The sequence below is a fragment of the Sminthopsis crassicaudata genome, chromosome 4 (assembly GCF_048593235.1).
Source record: "Sminthopsis crassicaudata isolate SCR6 chromosome 4, ASM4859323v1, whole genome shotgun sequence".
Classification (NCBI taxonomy): domain Eukaryota; kingdom Metazoa; phylum Chordata; class Mammalia; order Dasyuromorphia; family Dasyuridae; genus Sminthopsis; species Sminthopsis crassicaudata.
Window position 1 is genome coordinate 449,134,740 of NC_133620.1, and position 19,854 is coordinate 449,154,593.

At 41.5% G+C, this 19,854-nt stretch overlaps 1 protein-coding gene across 2 annotated transcripts in view; it reads right to left on the bottom strand.

Moving 5' to 3' along the window:
* The window catches only part of ADAP2 (ArfGAP with dual PH domains 2), a 35,072-nt gene extending 18,466 nt beyond the window's left edge, over positions 1–16,606 (bottom strand). For both annotated transcript variants that reach the window (XM_074263625.1, XM_074263626.1), the window contains exons 1-6: positions 16,387–16,606; positions 15,522–15,652; positions 12,541–12,632; positions 9,094–9,173; positions 4,958–5,070; positions 2,771–2,917 (exon numbers count right to left, since the gene is read on the bottom strand). In XM_074263625.1, coding sequence (XP_074119726.1) covers positions 2,771–2,917; positions 4,958–5,070; positions 9,094–9,173; positions 12,541–12,632; positions 15,522–15,652; positions 16,387–16,480 — 657 coding nt within the window. In that variant the 5' untranslated portion in view covers positions 16,481–16,606. The remainder of the gene's footprint in view (positions 1–2,770; positions 2,918–4,957; positions 5,071–9,093; positions 9,174–12,540; positions 12,633–15,521; positions 15,653–16,386) is intronic.
* Positions 16,607–19,854: the final 3,248 nt, after the last annotated feature.

Here is a 19,854-nt window from a genome sequence, read left to right on the forward strand (position 1 = left end):
TGCAACTCACATCCTTCTCATCTCTATTTGTTGACATCTTCCCCTCTCTTTGAAGATCAATCATCTCTTCACAAAATCTTCCTCTCTCCCAACTGAAAGTCTTTCCTGCCTTAAATTTCCTTAGAGAACTTAAATAATTCCTTTACTCCTAAAGTATTATACCTAGGATTATGTTTATTTACTTCTATCCCTTTCATTCTTTTAATATCAGCATCTAGCACAGAATCTGGTTTATAGTATATACTTAACAAATGCCTGTTATTTTCAACCAAATTTAAACATCAGAAACAACTCACAAGTCTAACTAATGTATAGTTGACATACATAGCCATGTGACCTTAAGAAGGAAAACAAAGAGAGAAAAGAATAGAAAAGAGAGTTATTGAGACATTTTAAAAAACTGAGAAGAGAAGCACAAACAGGACATCTCTGAAAGCTACAAGTTGACCTAATAATATATTTTAAAAAGAAAAGCAAACTGTATCTAATAGAGACCTGTAGTTTTATGTACAACCATGTTTATTTATTTATTTGATTTTGCTGAGGCTTGCCCAGGGTAACACAGCTAGTGTCTGAGGCCAGATTTGAACTCAAATCTCTTGACTTCAAGGCTGGTGCTCTATCCACCGCACCATCTAGCTGCCCCTGTACAACCATTTTTTTTTGTTGTTCTCTTTCATATGGGAATGCCCATATAAAGGACATTTTTAAATGAGATGGGAAGGATGAGGGTAGCTGGAAGGGGCTTTATTAAGTTCAAAATAAAAATAACATAAAAAAAGACTGACCTTGATCATGGGACTCTCAGCATCTTTGCCCAATCCTTTCACATATATAAAATGAAGACCCAAAATATTACTGACACCTCCAAAATGCCTTCCATTTGATCTGGGTGTATATTACATGTACATAGTCGTTTGCATAATTTCTATCCCATTAGAAGGTAAGTTCCTTGATGGTAGGGACTATGTTTTTCACTTTCTTTCTCCAGGTGCCTGGCATCCAAGAAGTAATTAATAAATACTTCTTGATTGAGTGATCATACCCCTTGAAGTGGGCATGAAATAGCAGAAAATAAGGTTTTGGGAAGGTGCAGGGCTAGAGTACCATAGTCAAGTGCCTGGGGAGATTGGACACCCATCTTGTTTCTGATTTGGTGGCTATGTTAAAACTGCTTCAATCACAAACGAGTGGGGAGTGGTTTGGGAATCAGAAGACCTTAGCTCCCAATCTTGGTCTTACTTACCACCTGTGTGGTGTTGGAGAAGATGTTTTACTTCTCTGGATCTAATTTGGTGCTCCGTAAAACCAGGGGGGGGTTCCACTGAATGATCTCTCAAGGCTCTTTTTGGATATAACTTGGATTCTTTTAGGGATCTTTTGGAACAACCTTCAATCCCCTCACCAAAGCCAATGATTGAATTTTCAGGATGAACATTTATACCTCAGAAATTGGTAAGCAATATAAGTCAGGCCTTGATTTTTTTCAAATTGTTGATTGTCAAGATTTAATAAAGAGATGGAGAAAATTGTAATTATGAGGAATAAACTGAAAAGCGTGTCCTGTGTACATTTTTTTTCTGGAGGGCCAGCTGGGTAGATCCATACCTGTGATTTCATCAGCACAGGGAATTCCCAGTTTGGAAACTCCCTCTACCAGTGAGGTAGAGCCACACCTTCTCTGGGACTAAATCTTGCTGCCTTTACCCTGAAAAGTTAAAGTGACTTGTCCAGGATCATGAAGCTAGAATGTATCAGAGGAAGGACACAACCCTTAGGTCTTTCTGATTGTCACTCCCTTAGCTGGCACCAAATGCCCCTTGATCTGTGTTTCTATGGCAGGGATAGGGCAGCCTGTGATAGGGCAGATGTTAGGGCTTCTCCTTACTCTGGCTACAAGTCAAGAACATCTATGGATTTCTGCCTTTCTCTGGAGGCCTTTATGTATTGGCAACCCATGATTGGCCACACCAAGAAGCAAGGAGCGAAAACCCTGAAAACAGGAGCCTCTCTCCTACAACTGTACTCATTACCCTCTTGCTGATAATAGTAAAGATAATGGCAGCTGACATTTATATAGCACAAAATTTTACAAAATGCTTTACAGAATTTTATTATTTAATTCTCCCAAACTGAGGTAGGTTGAACAAGTGTCCCCATTGTACAGATGATTAAAAGGAGGCTAAAAGAAAGCAGATGATTTTTCTAAAGTCCCACAGAGAGTTAGTAGCACAACCAAGGTCTGAATGCTTGTCTTGAATGTATTAAAGCCCAGGACTTCTTAAAACAGGGGCTGGGTCCCTTGCTCAGCCTTCCTCTGCCTGAATTCCCTAGACTCTTGTTACCTAGACTTTCTCCGAAACTACAGACCAGACTCAATCTCCACCTCTGTGAATGACCCTTTGCTCCCTTCCTATCTCCCTATGCTCATGCTGATCTCCTGGACCTCTTCACTTCATTTGGGACAAAGTACCTCACTGTTCTCCTCCAATTCATCTGAGTGGGCTTCCCATACATCATTACTCATATTGAACCTAAATTCTCTGTCTTCCTACACCCCCAGGACTACCTCAACTGACTGATTTCCCCTTTGTGGTTTATTGCTACCTAAAAAACCCTGCCTTGGCATTGCCTGGTTTCTGGTCTGCCTTTTCCTAAATTAATAATTGGAGATTAATCGGGCTAATGCCTTTCATTCATGGAGGGAGAATTTCCAGACGCAGAGGGGAAGCTGGGGGCAGAGGGGAAGCTGGGGTTCTAGGCGGCTTACCTTCCCACTCTCATGATACACAAAAAGGTTCCTGGTGTGACCATCTTTCTTGTAGGTAATCTGTAGTCCATGGGGGTTTCCTATCTTCTCTGTCTGAAATGTAGCGTTCAAGTCCTTTATACTGATGACAGCTTTGGGTGCTTTTCCCTGAAAGAAAAATAATAACCTTGCAAAAACAGTCCTTTACTTGATTAGAATCTGTTTGAGGCAAAGGCCCTTTATTACCCATATTTTCTATCTCCCTAACGTTCTGAACCCAGCAGGCATTTAATAAGTGTTTGTTGAAAGGATAAATGAATGAACAAAAGGAATGAATAATAGGCACCAAAGTAGCTCTATCCATCAAATGCCTCTCAGCTCTTAGTTCAATTAACCCACAGATATTCACCATTTCTCACATCCAACCTGGTCGTCTACAGACCATGGCTCCAATTCTGGGTCTAATGCTTCCTAATTGAGTGATCCTGGACAAAGGTTTAACACAGTGGTCCTCAAACTTTTTAAATAGGGGCCAGTTCACTGTCCCTCAGACTGCTGGAGGGCCGGACTAGAGTAAAACAAAAGCTCACACTCTGTCTCCGCCCCTCAGCCCATTTGCCATAACCTGGCAGCCACATAAATGTCCTCAGTGGGCCAGATTTGGCCCGCGGGCCCTAGTTTGAGAACCCCTGGACCCTCTAGGAGTCAGTTTCTTCATTGGAATCTTGAGACCACAGATTCAGAGCCAGAGAAATCTTGGAGATTACCTAGTCCATTTAAAGATTTGTCATTCACACTGTCAGCTAGATGCTGACCTCCTTTGCTCTCTAAGGTCCTTAGGACCATCTGTCCTGTTAGCTCAGTATTTCCTTTTCATCTGCCATAAACTGAACATAAAAATGAGTTCTCCTAAACTGAACACGAGAATGAGCTTCCCCTATGTTTCATTCTTCAGTCATTTTTCAGTCGTGTCCATCTCTTTGAGGCACTATTTGGGATTTTCTTGGAAAAGATACTGGAACGGTTTGCCATTTTCTTCTTTGGCTCATTTGGCATGAATTGAAGCAAACAGGATTAAGTTCTTGCCCAGGATCATACAGTTAGTAAGTGTCTGAAGGCAGATTTGAACTCAGGTTTTCCTCACTCCAGAGTGGTGCTCTATCCACTGTACTACCTGGTTACCACTAAGAACTATCTTCTTTAATTAAAATCTCTTTGAGAGCAGGGACTACCTCAAATATCTATCCCAGCACTTAGCACAGAGTAAGAGCTTAATAACTGCTTTTTCATTCATTGCTGTTATCTAAGGATATGATGCAATTAGGACACAATTGACTACAGTTGAGCCCTCTATTGGGATTATGGTTGACTCTTTTGATCTAATTTATGAGTTCTTAACTTTTGTGCGTGTGTGTATGTGTGAGTGTGTGTGTGATAGATGTCTTTGGCAATCCAGTGACATAATTTGCTGTGTGGAATAGACAGACAAGGTGAAAAACTTACAGGAATGTATGAATTCTTTTTCTGTATTTTATTTTCATTATTTCTCTGTTTCCCTATGACCTGTATAACATGTGCAGGCCCATATGTACTTGAGCTTTAGCCAGCTATAAACATATTTATTTAACCAGAGATAATGACATTTATCTTTGTTCAATGTTATCAATATTTAGACTATTAATTTAAATGATGTCAGCTCAATAATCTCAATTTTGAAGGTCTGATTGATGATTGCTCTCGGAACCAGGGAAACAAAGCATTCCGTTCTAATCTGCCTTTGGCACCAATGTTTAACATTCAATTAGGGGAGAGGGCACCTATTTCTCAATGCTCCCCAACTTATGATGTAATCCTTTATAACAAAACCTATGAAAGCTGTATATCTTTACTACTTCTTTAGCCCTCCTACCAGGAGCTTTCTCCTTCTTATCTCGTGATGGGACGGCTCATCCTCCGGAGGTTTTAATAAACAAATTTTCTGTTTCCTACTGAGTGATCTCTGCACAGTCATTTTGGGTAAGGGTCTTCTACATCCCTCACATTTACTTTCCTCAGAATAACATTTTTTTAAATACTCAAAGTATAATATGTAAAATTACAAAGAAAACAATTACATTACATTGAAATGCAGTTTTAGATGTATTAAAAAAACAAATTCAGAACCAGGTTCAGAACTCTATTCCAACCTATTAGGACAATAACACTTACCTCTTCTTTAGTGTAGTATTTCAAAAGGCCTTCTCTCACCAAAAGGACAAACTTCCTCTTCAGGTACTGCCCATTGTCTCTTCCCCGCTTCCATAGGAGTCCTTCTCGGTTGCCTTTAATAAACAAGGATGAGAAAAAGACCTATCAGTGCCTATTACCCTGGCTCCCAGGAATCCCCTCACCAAAGAAAACTGGATTGATTTGGTTATTTCAGTTCATAGCTGGAAGCTGCTCCCTGCCGCCAAATATTCTCCAGAAGAAGGAGCATAGAACTTGAAACTTGCAATAGGAGGTATGTTCTCTGCCTAAAACAGAATCTGGCAGGTAACAACTACTTAATGATTGATTAATTGACCTAAATCCAGCCTCTGACACTTAACAGATGTGTAACTATGGATGATCAAGTCATTCAACTCTCAGTCTCTGTTTCTTGATCTGTAATATAAAAATAATACTAAGACTGGTAGTACCGTCATCGTGGAATTATAATCAGGATCAGAAGAGATAATATTAAAAAAAAAAAAAGCTTTGTCAACCCTAAAGAGCCATTTAAATGTCATTTATCACTATTATTGTTATCAAATGTGTGGATGATACCAATACAAGACATTTAAGGATCCTAGCAGGATACAGCATATTGATTATGCAAACATGCCCCAAAGTGGGTATTTTAAAATAGGCTATTATAAAGATGGCATCCTTTACTGGGTCTGTATCCCAAAGAGATCACAAAAATGGGAAAAGGGACCACATGTGCAAAAATGTTCATGGCAGCTCTTTTTGTAGTGGCAAGAAACTGGAAACTGAGTGGATGCCCGTCAGTTGGGGAATGGCTGAATAAGTTGTGGTATATGAAGGTTATGGAACATTATTGTTCTGTAAGAAATGATCAGCAGGATGATTTCAGAGAGGCTTGGAGAGACTTACATGAACTGATGCTAAAGGAAGTGAGTAGAACCAAGAGAACACTGTATACAACAACAAGAAGTTTGTGTGATGGTCAACTGTGATGGACTTGACTCTTTTCAAGGTGATTCAGATCAATTCCAATCGACTTGTGATGGAGAGAGCCATCTGCACCCAGAGAGAGAGTTGTGGGGACTGAGTGTGAATCACAGGATGGTATTTTCACTCTTTTTGTTGTTTGCTTGCACTTTTTTCTTTCTCATTTTTTCCTTTTTGATCTGATTTTTCTTGTGCAGCATGATAATTGTGGAAAAATGTATAGAAAAACTGTGCATGTTTAGCCTACATTGGACTACTTGCCATCTAGGGGAGGGGGTGGGAGGAAGGAAGGGAAAAAACTTGGAAGATAAAGTTTTGCAAGGGTGATTGTTGAAAACTATCTCTGTGTGTATTGTGAAAATAAAATAAAAATTTTTATTATAAACATAATTTTTAAATGGCATAAAGGATGTGTCTAATGGAGAAAAGAAGATAAGCCAAGTTATACAGTTAGAACAAGGATCTGTTGCTTAACAGACTATAAAACTGTCCATGAGATGATAAAGAAGTTAGGAAGCCTTCAGAATGTTGGAAAACTTTTCTTTGGAGGAATGTGGAAATGAACTCACAAAAAAAGCAAACAGGGTGAGAGGCAAGGGTACATTCTGATCGGCATTAGCAGCAGTGAGAGCAATGATAGATGCTGGGTGTCCCAAACTTCCCTAAGACTTTTAGGATGCTCTAGACATCAGAAGTTGCAAGCTAAGGACCTCTGACCTGAGAAGAGCTCTTTCTGACCCCTTTCCCCATCCTCCATTTGGATCCCACCAAATTGGATGCAATTTCATTACCCACATATGGTTTACTTAATTCATGAATTATTTGTGGCAGCTTTTAAAAGAGGAATTTGGAAAAACAAACAACAAATGTGTTTCTTTGTTTTTAAAGGACCCCTGCACCATTATAGGACTGTTCCCTTAAAGTCCCAGATCTGTATTTGGGAAAGCAATTTTAATTTCTCTGAGCCTGTTTCTTCATCTGTAAAATGTGAAGGTTGAACTAGAGATCCCTTTCAGTTCTTGACCTATGATCCTATAAATAGAAAATCCCAGGCTGGCTATCCCAAGGGTTTGATACTATACATTAAATTCATTTAATCCTGATTAACACTTTCTATAGTCTAGCCATAATGTCTTAATAGGGCAAAGGCTAAGGTTTGGACCCAGGATTTCATTGGTAAAGGAAATACCCAACACAGGTCAATACCTTCGCTCTCTTAGAAGGTTTCCTTGGACAAGTCAAGTGACTTGTAGACTAGAACTTGAACACAGATCTTCCTGGTGACAACAACTCTCACACACAGCAGTTTATGGTTTCAGAACCTTAAAGAAGACTCAGTTCATTTTATTTGATCTTACCTTTGTGAGGTAGGTGGTCAGGTACTGTCTCCATTTTACAGATGACTAAACTGAGCCTCTGAAAGGCTGAGTTGGGTGTCCAAGCCCACAGCAAATAAGCAATAGAACCAAAGCTTGAATCTTTACTGGATTAACTTTGTAGCCCACTGTTGCAGGCTCAATGGAATTAGTACTTTGTAATATTTGTGCTACAGGTCCTTCTTATTTGCATCAGATAACTGAGAGCTGACTACACTGATTTGGTCATCATAATTAGTCAGTTAATCAACAAGCATTTATTAAGTGCCTACTATATGCCAGGCATTGTGCTATGCAGGAGGAATATAAAGAAGAGCTAGAGAGTTCTTGCTTTCAAGGAGGTCACACTCTAATGGAGGGGACAGTAAATTTTCTCATCAAGAATTTCCCTATATGAATGAAGTTACAGGACCTCTAAAAAAAGAAGAAATAAGGACTCTTCCCATCCTGAATCTATTATCTATCCATAAACCATAATGGGGGAGCTAGCAATCCCTCTGTCAAGATTCTGCTCATAATATCATTCCCCAATTGATAAATGGTCAAAAATTATGAACAGATAATTTTCAGAAGAAATTAAAGCCATTTCTAGTTCTATGAAAAAATGCTCTAAATCACTATTGATTAAAGAAATGCAAATTAAGATAACTCTGAGGTACAATCTCACACCTCTTAGATTGGCTAAGATGACAGGAAAAGATAATGAGGAATGTTGGAGGGAATGTGGGAAAACTGGGACACAGATACATTGTTGGTGGAATTGTGAACAGATTAAACCATTCTGGAGAGCAAACTATGCCCAAAGGCAACTATGCATACCCTTTGATCCAGCAGTGTTACTACTGAGCTTGTATCCCAAAGCGATCATGAAAAAGGGAAAGGGACCCACGTGTGTAAAAATGTTTGTGGCAGCCTTTTTTTGTAGTGGCTAGAAACTGGAAACTGAATGGATGCCCATCAATTGGGGAATGACTGAATAAGTTATGGTACATGAATGTTAGGGAATATTATTGTTCGATAAGAAATGATCAGCAGGATGATTTCAGAGAGGCCTGGAAAGATTTACATGAACTGAAGCTAAGTGAAGTGAGTAGAACCAAGAGAACATTGTGCACAGCAACAAGATTATGTGATGATCAACTCTGATGGACTTGGCTCTTTTCAACAATGAGTTGAATGTTTAACATGATAAGATTGCCTGCCATCTAGGGGAGGGGGTGGAGGGAGGGAAGGGAAAAGTCGGAACAGGAGTGAGTGCAAGGGACAATGTTGTTTAAAAAAAAAATTACCCATGCTGTCAACAAAAAAGCTATAATTTCATAAATAAATAAATAAATAAATAAATAAACAAAAACAATGAGTTGATTCAGGCCAATTCCAATAGAATTGTGAGGACACAGCTATCTGCATCCAGAGAGGGGACTATGCAAATAGTATTTTCATCATTTTTATTATTTTGCTTGCCTGTTTTTAATTTTTTCCCTTTTTCCCCCTTTTAATCTGATTTTTCTTGTGCAGCATGATAAATGTGGAAAGATGTTTAGAAGAATTACACATATTTAACATATATTTGATTACTTATTGTCTGGGGGGGAGGAGGATGGAAGAAAAATTTGGAACACAAGGTTTGGCAAGAATCAATGTTGGGAAAAAAAAAAAAAAGCTATTATTTTCTTTAAGATTCTGCTTATAGCACTGAAGTCACATTTTTGTGCCCATTAAAATACAAACTTTAAATGGCAAAATCTGTTTTACCAGAGATGGTCCAGGTGAGGCTGCCAGCCACAAACTCCTGTCTCTCATATTTGGCTCGGATCCATTGTTCCTTTAAGACCCTGAAAAGAGAAAGGCAATAGTTAGCTAGTTGGGTGTACCATGTTCTTTTCCATTGGAAAGTTAAGCTTTTGATGAAATTCTCCTAACTGGAGGGAAAGTAGAGGAACAGCCTCATCCTAGGCAGGTACAAGGCTCCCTCCTCCAAATGTTCCCTGGAGGGGAACCCACCCCCCAAAGAAAGGACTCCTTAATGTAAACATTTAAGCTTCCTAAGTTCATGCTCACCTGGTTTACGAGAGGAGTCAAATAGTTGGACAATGTCACCTGTAATTTCTGAAAAAAACATGCACATGTACACATACACACACATATGCACAGACACATACACACAAAGATACACAGACACACATACATACACACACACAAACTCTCAGGATTCACATCTCATTGATGGAAACAGATTCTAGAATTAAGAAGTCAACCCCAGACCTGGGTGCTTGTAGTGGTGAGAAGAACTGTGGACAATATGGCAAGGACTTAGCAAGGACTTCTTGGGTAAATATTGAAAGAAGGTTAGTCCTATATATACATATATTGTATTTAATTTATACTTTAACATATTTAACATGTATTGGTCACCCTGCCATCTGGGGGAGGGGGAAGGAGGGGAAAAGTTAGAACAAAAGGTTTTGCAATTGTCAAAAAATTACCCATACATATATCTGGTAAATAAAAAGCTATAATAAAATAAAATAAATAAATAAAAAAGAAAAGAAAGGAGGTCAGTCCTGGGCTCTGGACTTGGGCTTAAGGACTTTTAAAGTGTTTAATGGATTTCTTTTCCCTGATCAAGAGAAAGCAGTTTAAAATGTCAACTTTCTACCCCTTTTGATCATATCCAATTATATATGTTTATGCATATATATGAAATATATGCATGCCATACATATGTGTGTATATACACATATATGTCTTATTTGTACATAATTATTTACCTCTTGTCTCTCCCATTAAACTGGGAGATTCTTGAGGGCAAGGATTGATTTTGCCTTTCTTCGTATCCTAGAGCTTAGTTCAGTGTCTGGCACATAGTAGGCATTTAATAAATGCTCGTTGACTTCATTTTGAAGTTAAGGAGTAAGGATTTAGAGATGGATTCAAAACCTTCTCGAAGCCAGGTCTCTCACTCCCTCTTCCCCATGTCCGCTGCCTCTAAAATACCAGCTCCAGGAGACTCACCCAGACACTGAGACTATTCCCTTGCCAGAAAAGGGCATGTGTCCCTTTGCCAATTTAAGGACCCCTATCTTGAATAAGAAAGTTAAGTTCCTGGGATGAGACTTTGGACCTGTCACAAGCTGAGCCATTCCTGTGGAGGGTAATCTCCTCCATCAGAATGTATATTCTTGGAAGGTAATACTGGGTTTCTCTTAGAAGAGTATGTAGTATACACTAAGTGCTTAATAAATGCCTGTTGACCAACTGACTGAATGACTCAACACCTTTGCTTACCAGGCTCAGGGAGACACAATCTAGATATCTAGGTTCTAGTTTCCTAGCTGTGTGACCTTAAGCAAATGCTTTAATCTCTCTGAACCCTGAGCCTGAATCATTGGTATGTGGAGCTGAAAGAAGGTCTTAAAGGTTACTTAGTCCAACTCCTTCCACTTAAATATTCACATTTTTTTTAAATGTTTGTTTTTCTTAGCATTCTTTTTTATATTTTTAGTTCCAAATTCTCTCTCTCACTGCAGCCTATTGAGAAATCAAAAAAATATGATCATTAGAAGGATTTGCGTTTTCCACTACCAGTTGGATTCTGACCTCTGACATCCCTGACATCTCTGCTGGAGATATCCCCAAACCACACTCTGCTCTTAACTCTTAAACACACTGTCCTCTTGAAAGGGAGCCATCTTCCCTGACATTGCTCCCCTAGGTTCTCAGGACCTTGCCTGCTGCCCTGCTGCTTTCCATGAAGGGAACACAAATCTGAATCCTCTCATATGCGCTTTGTCTCTCAATTCAAATGTTTGCTTGATTTTCCATTTGTATCTTAGCACAGAGCTTGGAATAAAGTGAGCAGTTAAAAAATGCTTCTTCATCCATTTCAGATGATGCAATGTCTTTCTTTTGTCCCTCATATGGTTGCTGTCAGGATCAAATAAAGTGTGAAAGTTCTTTGAAAAGTGTGACATGTCACCTGCATTTTTGATTTCCTTCAAAGGCTAATTGTACACTATTTCAAAGTCCAAACTGTTTGGACATGTACACATATATTGTATTTAACTTATACTTTAACATATTTAACATGTATTGGTCAATCTGCCATCTAAAGGAGGGATGGGGGGAAGGAGGAGAAAAGTTGGAACAAAAAGTTTTGCCATTGTCAATGCTGAAAAATTACCCATGCATATATCTGGTAAACAAAAAGCTATAATAAAAAAGTGTGACATGAAAGATATAGATATAGATAATATAGATATGGATAATTATAGATATATAGGGAGAATCAGGAGGAACAGTGGATAGAATTTTGAACATGGAGACAGGGAGACCTGAATTCAAACTCACCCTGACATTTACTAGCAAATAATTTATCTTCTGTTGGACTTAAGTTTCCTCACAGGTAAATTGGAGGGGATAATAGCATTTACTTCCCATAATTCTTGTGAGGATCAAATGAAATAATACTTGTAGCCTGCTTAGCAGAGTTCAGCACATGATAAGTACTATTATCATTACCTATTATATAGATATCTATGTCAATTATCATCACCTTCCCTCACAGGGAACATACTACATACCATGAAAGCAATTTCTGACACCAGATCATTGTTACAAGACAATCAGAGTAGAAAGACTGGCCTTTGAGACCCAATGTGTCACTCCTAGAATATTACAAATCCTTTTGCTATTTTTCAAAACTTTCTCCCTAAATTCACTTCAACTGAATTCAATTTAGCAAACATTTTATTGAATGCCTTTACTGAATATCTTTACAACTCTCAAATTCTGTGAATCTATGATCAAAATTATGGTTAAATTAGCAGACAATCAGGTGTGAGCTCTCTCCATAGGCAAGGACATTCAATATCACAAGAAGAGAGCTGAATGAGCAAGAGGTGATCTATGTGATATGAATGATCCGGTAAATAGAGGGCACTGGGCTTGAGGTTGGGTAGAGCTATGGAATCCTATCTTGGACATTTATTAGGTGTGCAATCTTGGGTGAGTAATTTAAACTTTCTCAGCCTTGGGACCTCTTATCAGTAACAAGAGGGGTTTGGACACAATGGCTTTCCAAGACCCTTCAGCTCTAAATCTACAATTTTATGAGGGCCTGAGGGTCCATGACTAGAAGTTCTTTGATGTGGATGATAGTAATGGAGGGACCAGCTCAGACCCTAAAAGAATCCAACTTACAGGCAGTCTTCAGACTTGGGGATGTAGTAGAAAGTAGGGACTTTTGCTTCGTATTTGGCCTTGGAGCTGAGGTTTCCGTTTCGTGTCATAAACTGAAAAACAAAAGTCAGCTTGGTGATTGACTCCACAGCAGCTATATCTGGGTCCAAGCCCTTCCCTTCCCTCCACCACCCCCCCTTCCCCTTCTATTCCCCCATTTCCTTGCATGATCTTAGAGCCTAAAATGTGAAATGAAACTAGATTAAGTGCAGACAAATCTAGTCTTTCAAGGGAAGCAGACACTCTGTGGTCAGGGAAAGAGTTCGTTGCCCTGGTCCTAGAGTCACTGCTGGTAATTCGGCCTCGTGGCTCTAGGCTGCAATAATGCGCTCTAGACACAGGCAGCTGGGGAACCCACAGAACAGCCTGGCATGTTGCTGGCCGGGAGAGTGGTAGAGCAGGCTCAGCCAGGGTTGCCTTGCAGGAGAACAGAAGGTTCTGTGTCACTGAACCAGGCAGATGCCTGTAAACTCTAGGAAGCATTGGGAACTTGGCAGTTGGATTAGCCACACAACAGAGTTTTTCCTTTTGACCCGGATGCCTTGGAACCTGTAGCCCCCTAAGGCAAACATGTGGCATGCCCAGGGAGGAAGAGAATACCATCCTACTATATACATCTATACAAAACTTACAGACATTGTGCATATGTTCTTTCCCTTGATCCCTACAACTTGAACTACATCCAAGCATTATCATACTCTTTCTTTTTTCTTTTCTTTAACAGGTGAAGAAACTGATTTAGAGATACAAGCACCCTTGCCCGGAGTCACAAAATTCCAAAGAGGGGAAGAGAAGAAATCTGATTCCAAATCCCCCAGCATTCTTTGTTTTTGTCAGTAGACCTTTTAAATTAAAATCTCTTGCTCTTGGACATAGTTAACTCTCGATCATCTGCATACACTTTTGGATTGCCTGGGGGAAGCATATTAACATCCAGCTAGCTACTTATTCTCTCCAGCACATTTCTGGACAGCTTTCTAACCATCAGCATGCAAAAAAATCTGCAAATGCAAGCGTATGTGTGTGTGTGTTGTGTGTGTTGTGTGTGTGTGTGTGAGAGAGAGAGAGAGAGAGAGAGGACAGAGACAGAGACAGAGGACAGAGATAGGAGAAACAGATAGACAGAGAGAGAAACAGAGAGGGGGGGAAAGGAAGACAGAGAGATACACACACACACACCACACACACACACACACACACACACACACACACACACACACAAAGAAACAGACGAGAGACAGAGAGACGAGAGAGGACAGAGAGAGAGAGACAGAGGAGAAGAGAGAAGAGAGAGAGGAGAGGAAGAGAGAGAGAGAGAGACAGAGAGACAGGAGGAGAGCGAGAGAGAGAGAGAGAGAGAGAGAGAGAGAGAGAGAGAGACAGAGAGACAGAGACAGAGAGACAGAGAGAGAGAGAGAGAGAGAGAGAGAGAGAGAGAGAGAGAGAGAGAGAGAGAGAGAGAGAGAGAGAGAGAGAGAGAGAGAGAGAGAGAGAGAGAGAGAGGGAGAGAGGGAGAGAGGGAGAGAGGGAGAGAGGGAGAGAGGGAGAGAGAGGGAGAGAGGGAGAGAGACAGAGACAGAGAGAGAGAGGGGGAGGGAGGGAGGAGAGAGAGAGAGAGAGAGAGAGAGAGAGAGAGAGAGAGAGAGAGAGAGAGAGAGAGAGAGAGAGAGAGAATTTCTTTATTGTAGGGAACTCCCGGGGTAAGAAACTTTTTTAGTCCTGAAACAACTTGACAACTACTTAGTAACATAACCTTAGAGATTTTTCCTGGGGCACTAAAAGTTAATGACTTGCATGCCACTCCATCTTAGTGGGATTTGAACTCAGGTCTTCCTGAGATTTGGGGAATTATCTGATATTTGGGGATTTTACGGCCATTATTACCTGCTGTGAGAGGAGCAGCCTGACATAATGACAGAGCTGGCTACTGTACCAGGAAGAGCTATGTCTAAGGCTCCTCCCAATACATAGCGCCTGTCTTACTTCTATTTTACTCCTCCACCACACACTCTATGATCTGCCAAACAGTTCCTTGGATACAGATGCTTTTCCACGTTCCAGCTCAGTGCCTCTGTACCTGGCAGGCCTTATGCCTAGAATACTCCCCTTTCACTCTCCTCCCCCCTCCAATCCCTGGCTTCCTTCAAGGCTGAGCTCAAATGTCACCTTGCACAGGAGGGCCTTTCCTGGTCCCTCGCCAGGTGCCGGAATCTTGTCTTTAAAGTTACTCAATTTTCCAACAACTACTGACGTGTTTGGTAGGTAACTAATTGTGCACATGATCTGGACTGTCCAATAGTGGTGAGACATGCTCAAATGTAAGCCCCGTGAGGGCAGAGGAGATTTTTGCTTTTTCTTTCTACCTCCACCTAACATTTATTTGGGGATTTAGCCAAGTGCTTGTTAATTCACTAGGGGTAGTTGACTCGACTTAACCTTTCAGAGCCTGAGGCAACTAAGACTAAGTTATAGGGAAGGGGTCAGAATTTCTCAACTGGGACTTCTCTATAATAATGAAATCTGACATTCATCGGGGAAATAAAGGAAAATAAGCCTCAGGGCCTGTTGGAGTCTGGAGCCACAAGGTTTATGGCCTAATTACCAGCAGTGACTCTAGGACCAGAGCTACATCTCAAAAATGGGACTATGTGGGGCCAGCCTTGACCACTTCTGCTGCTTTGGATTCAGCGTTTCTTGACCAAAGCATCCTGGTGTTGTGGGAAAAAGCATTAGCTTGGGAAGGAACAGATTGGGCTCGAGTCCCCTCTGTAGGTATCTGCCATAAAACTATGCCTTTGATTGCCAGACAATTTAACGATTGAATACGAGCTCTTTTGGGCAAGTGCTTCTCTTCCGGCCTCAGTTTCCTCCTCTGTAAAAGGAAAGAGTTTGGGGGTCCCTTCCATCCCTGCCATTTTTCCGCCTAAGATTCCCCCTTGTACCTCCACGATACTGTCGTCCCAGAAGTCCAGTCGAACGGATTTCACTTTACTGATTTCGGGGAAGTTCCGGTGCACTCCAGAGCAATTCAGGCAGATGAAAACCCCCAGCTTGTAGGAGGCCCAGTCGGGATCTGAAGAGGGGAGAGAGGGCGGATGGGAAAGCGGACTGGGGTGCGGCTCAGGTGCAGACAGACAGCCCAGAGCGCTGCTGCCCGCCCCTGGAGAGCGGGGATGGATTGTCTCGGGTGCCCAATCTAACACTGGGCTTTCTTAAAAAAGAACCCCTTTTCGCCAGAGAAAATCTTCCTTGACTCGGGGTGTGGGGGCGTAGAAAACAGATTTGTAAACCAAACATTTACTGATAAGGAATCAGCATTTCCCGACTTCCACCTGGGATCCCCTAAGGGGACGCGAAGCACAGGTTCAAGAAGCTTCCGTCGAGCGACCCGTGGAGGAAAACCTGGCCTTGAGCCAGGGTCCCTGGCTCTAATCCCCAAATCAGCTCTCGGAAAGCTTTTTGTGGGAAGCGCCCTCCTTTTTCCATTTCAAATTCTCCCACGCCTCTTGGACCCCAGCAGGTGGACACCTCACGCAAGCAGGAGTCTGACTGTAAAAACAGCGGATCTGAGGAAAACTACAGATAGGCGCCTTTCCAAGGGGTGGGAAACAGCCCCAGGGTGAGGAGGGCGAGGAGGGCTTGGGCAGGGCGTCGTGGAAAGGCTAACAGGGGAGACGAGCTGGGCAGCTGCAGACACCGGGGCTCTCAGGTGTGGACCCTCCCGCCAGGAGGCCGGGTGCAAGGGTCCAGGCCGGGCCCGGGCGATCAGCAGGCGCATCCGGGTCCCCGGAGCCTCGGCTTCCTTACCTGGCGCCCCGCAGTCCGCGCACACCCCGTTGCCGGTGCCGGCCGCCCGCAGCAGCTCCAACAGGCGCCTCTTATTGTGCTCGCGGTCCCCCATCGCCCGGCTCAGCCAGTGCGGCCCCCCAGACGCGCCCGGGGATCGTGGAGCGGCCCGGCGCTGGCCATGGTGGGAGCGTCCGGGGCGCTCCGTTCCGTGACTCGCCTCTCATGGGGAAGAGTGACCGCTCCGCGGCCCAGCCGACGCCCTGGCCCGCCCCGCTCGCGCAGTCCCCGCCCAACAAGGACTCGAGATCTTTTTTTTTCTTTTTCTTTTTTTGGTTTACGTAGTAGCTCGTGTTTGCGCTCCTGTGCCCTGCCGTGGGGGTCAGTGGCGGGGCCGCGGAGAGAGCCCACCTGGGTTTACGTCCTTGCACATGTGGGCAATAGAGGCGGCGTTGGCTCGGTGGGAAGTGCGTGGTACTTGCAGGGAGGAGAGACCTCGGATCTTGGACTAAGCACTTCATTTTCCGGACCTCATTTACCCCGTCTGTAAAATGGACAAAATAGGAACGTAGCTCGGGAGCTGGAAAGACTCTCGGAAGCCACAATTTTTCTTGCGAGAAAACTGAGGTCCGGAAAAGTTAAATGATTTGCTCAGGGACGCCAAACAGAGTTTGAGCTTAAGTCCTCTGACTTCAGAAATAGTGCTAGTTGGGGCAGCTAGATGGCACAGTGGGTAGAGCACCAGCCCTGGAGTCAGGAGGACCTGAGTTCAAATCTGGTCTCAGACACTAATACTTTCTAGCTGTGTGACCCTCGGCAAGTCACTTAACCCCAGCCTCAGAGAAAAAAAAAAGAAAGAAAAGAAATAGTGCTAGTTCCACTGGACCACACTGCCTCAATATTAATAGACAGCTGGTACTGGAATTGGCAAGATCTGAGTTCAATTTTGACTAAGTCTAGGTGGATAAATCACTTCACTTGGGTCAACCTCAGTTTTCTTCCGTAAAATAGAGATCATAAATGCACACACACACCCCACCCCGCCAGAATCGTCCAGTGCACAAGATGATAGTTGGGGAGCTGTTTGTAAACTTTCAAGTGCTATATTATTGACCTCAGGGTTGTTGTGAAGGACAAATGAGACAATTATGTAAAGTTCTTTGAAACCCTAAAAGCATTATTATTATTATTGCATTGTGCACCCATATGCACATATATCTGAAATCCTGACAGTTACCTACTAGCAATATGACCTAGAGCACTTTAGTGCCTAAAGGATTATGGGAGTTAGGGAAGTGGAAGACTTTAAAGCTGATGGCCAATCCTGTCACTTGACAGGTGAGAAAACCTAAGGTTGAGCAAAGTTGAGTGATTTGACAGCAAAGAACTGTGTCTCGAAATTCAAAAATAAAGGAATTTGAGAGCATTTCTCCCAGACTCCACACTTCAAATCACTTCATCATTTCTGACTTCCCTTTCCTTTTTTTCCAGATTCAGAGAATGACGTGACCCTTCTTTCAAGCACCAACCCCTCTGTGTGGGATTCTATTTCCTCTATAACTTCCAAATTGCTTTCTTTCTCATCTGAATTTCTTTTTATTAAAAAAAAAAACCTTATTTTTATTGGCATGTTTTCTTTTTACATTACATTCGTTTCTGAATAACTTGACTCTGATAATGATCATTTTTTAAAAAGCAGGAAGCAGGGGGGAAGAAAAAGAACCAATTGCGTTAGAGCCTGATAGTATATGGAATATATTGCTATGGAATACACCAATTCTGTAAAGTATTCCATATCCTTCAAGTCTGTATTGCAGACTCTCTCCCTAATTTAAAATCTCTTTTTCTCCATTTCTTACATATTATTAGATATTAGAATAGATCCTTTTCCTTAAAGTTCTATCCACTCACTAATCCCATCACTAATCTTCTCAATTCAGATCTACACCTAAGGGGAATGGCTATGTGATTGAATGACAATGGCAATGTGATTGGATGACTGTTGTGGACTTGCAATCAGGTTCACATCCAACTTCATACATTTACTAGTGAGCCTGATCAAGTCAATGAAAGTTTCTTTGCTTCAATCTTCTCGAGAGGAGAGTGAGGAAGTTGAATCCTTGCAACTCTAAATTTATTCTTTTACGAAATTAAACACTCTCAGGCATTGTGATTGAGGAGCACTGTTGGGCTACATCAGAGCTTTCTTTTCAAAAAACCTTTTTAAATGCAAGGGTGTTGTTGCCTGAGGGAGCTAGTGCTTTAATCTCAAAAATAAACCAATAAAACTGTGTTCCCAAATGTAATCATGGCCTTAAAAACCTTCACTTCAATTCTACCAAACCAATGGCCTAGGTAGGTTTCTAAATTCCTCTTCTCTTTCATAACCAAACTCCTAGAAACAGCTTCCTTCCACTTTTTTCTTAACTCCTCTTTTACCTCTCCACCCCTAATAACCTAATGTTTAATGTAGAATGTTTATTGTTTGATCATTACTTAACAGAATAGATTGCATTAGAAACTTCTTTTTATTTATTTATTTTTATTTGGTATTTTATGTTCCCCAATTACATATAAAACAATTTTAACATTCACTAAAAAACAAAAACAAAACAAAACAGAAAAAAACTTTGAGTTCCAAAACTCTCTCCTTTCCTCTATCCATATCTCCTTCCCTCTCATTGAGAAAGAAAACAAGCAATTCGATATAGGTATAACCTAACTTCTAAACTCATTTAACCTCTCAGCAATGTTTGGGCCCTGAAGGCTCAGGGTGAGTATAAATAGCAATTCTTTCCATTTTAGTTCAGAAACCCTAGTGTCTTCCTCTCCCAGATTGATTTTATTGTTGTTGTTTGTTTGTTTTATTTTGTTTAGCCTAGGTAAAAGAGCTTATTCTTTAATTCATTTCTTACCTAGCCATAATCACTGAATGGGTGTGGCGCTAATCAAAGTAAAACTAGTTAAAGACCTTACCTTAAAAAGCCAAGGGTTCCCACTGCATCCAAGGCCATCTCCACCTGTCCGGATCTATATCTTGTTACTGGATCCAGATGACTCCGGAAGAAAAAGTGAGGCTGGTGGCCTTGTACAGCCCTCCTTCACTCCAGTCCAATTCATTTTCACATCTCCCCCTCACCTTCCTGATGTCATGAACTTCTTAGAGAATGAAGAACGAACAACAGCAACATCTGACACCCAGGACCCTACTCTCTTCCCCCATTCTCTCCCCTCTCTGGGTTTTTGTGGCACTCTCTCTCCTTGTTCTCTTTCTAACTTCTAGCTTCTCATTCTCCTCTGTGGTTCACCATGAAGGTCAAATCCCCTGCTTGTTTGGGGTTTTTATTTTTATTTTTCTAAATCTGAACTTAACAAACACGAAATAAGATAAACATTTCCATGTGAAGTCAACAAGTATTTATTATGTGTTCACTATATGTCAAGCCCTGAACTATACACAAGGGATACCAAAAAGGTACAAAAAGGCAA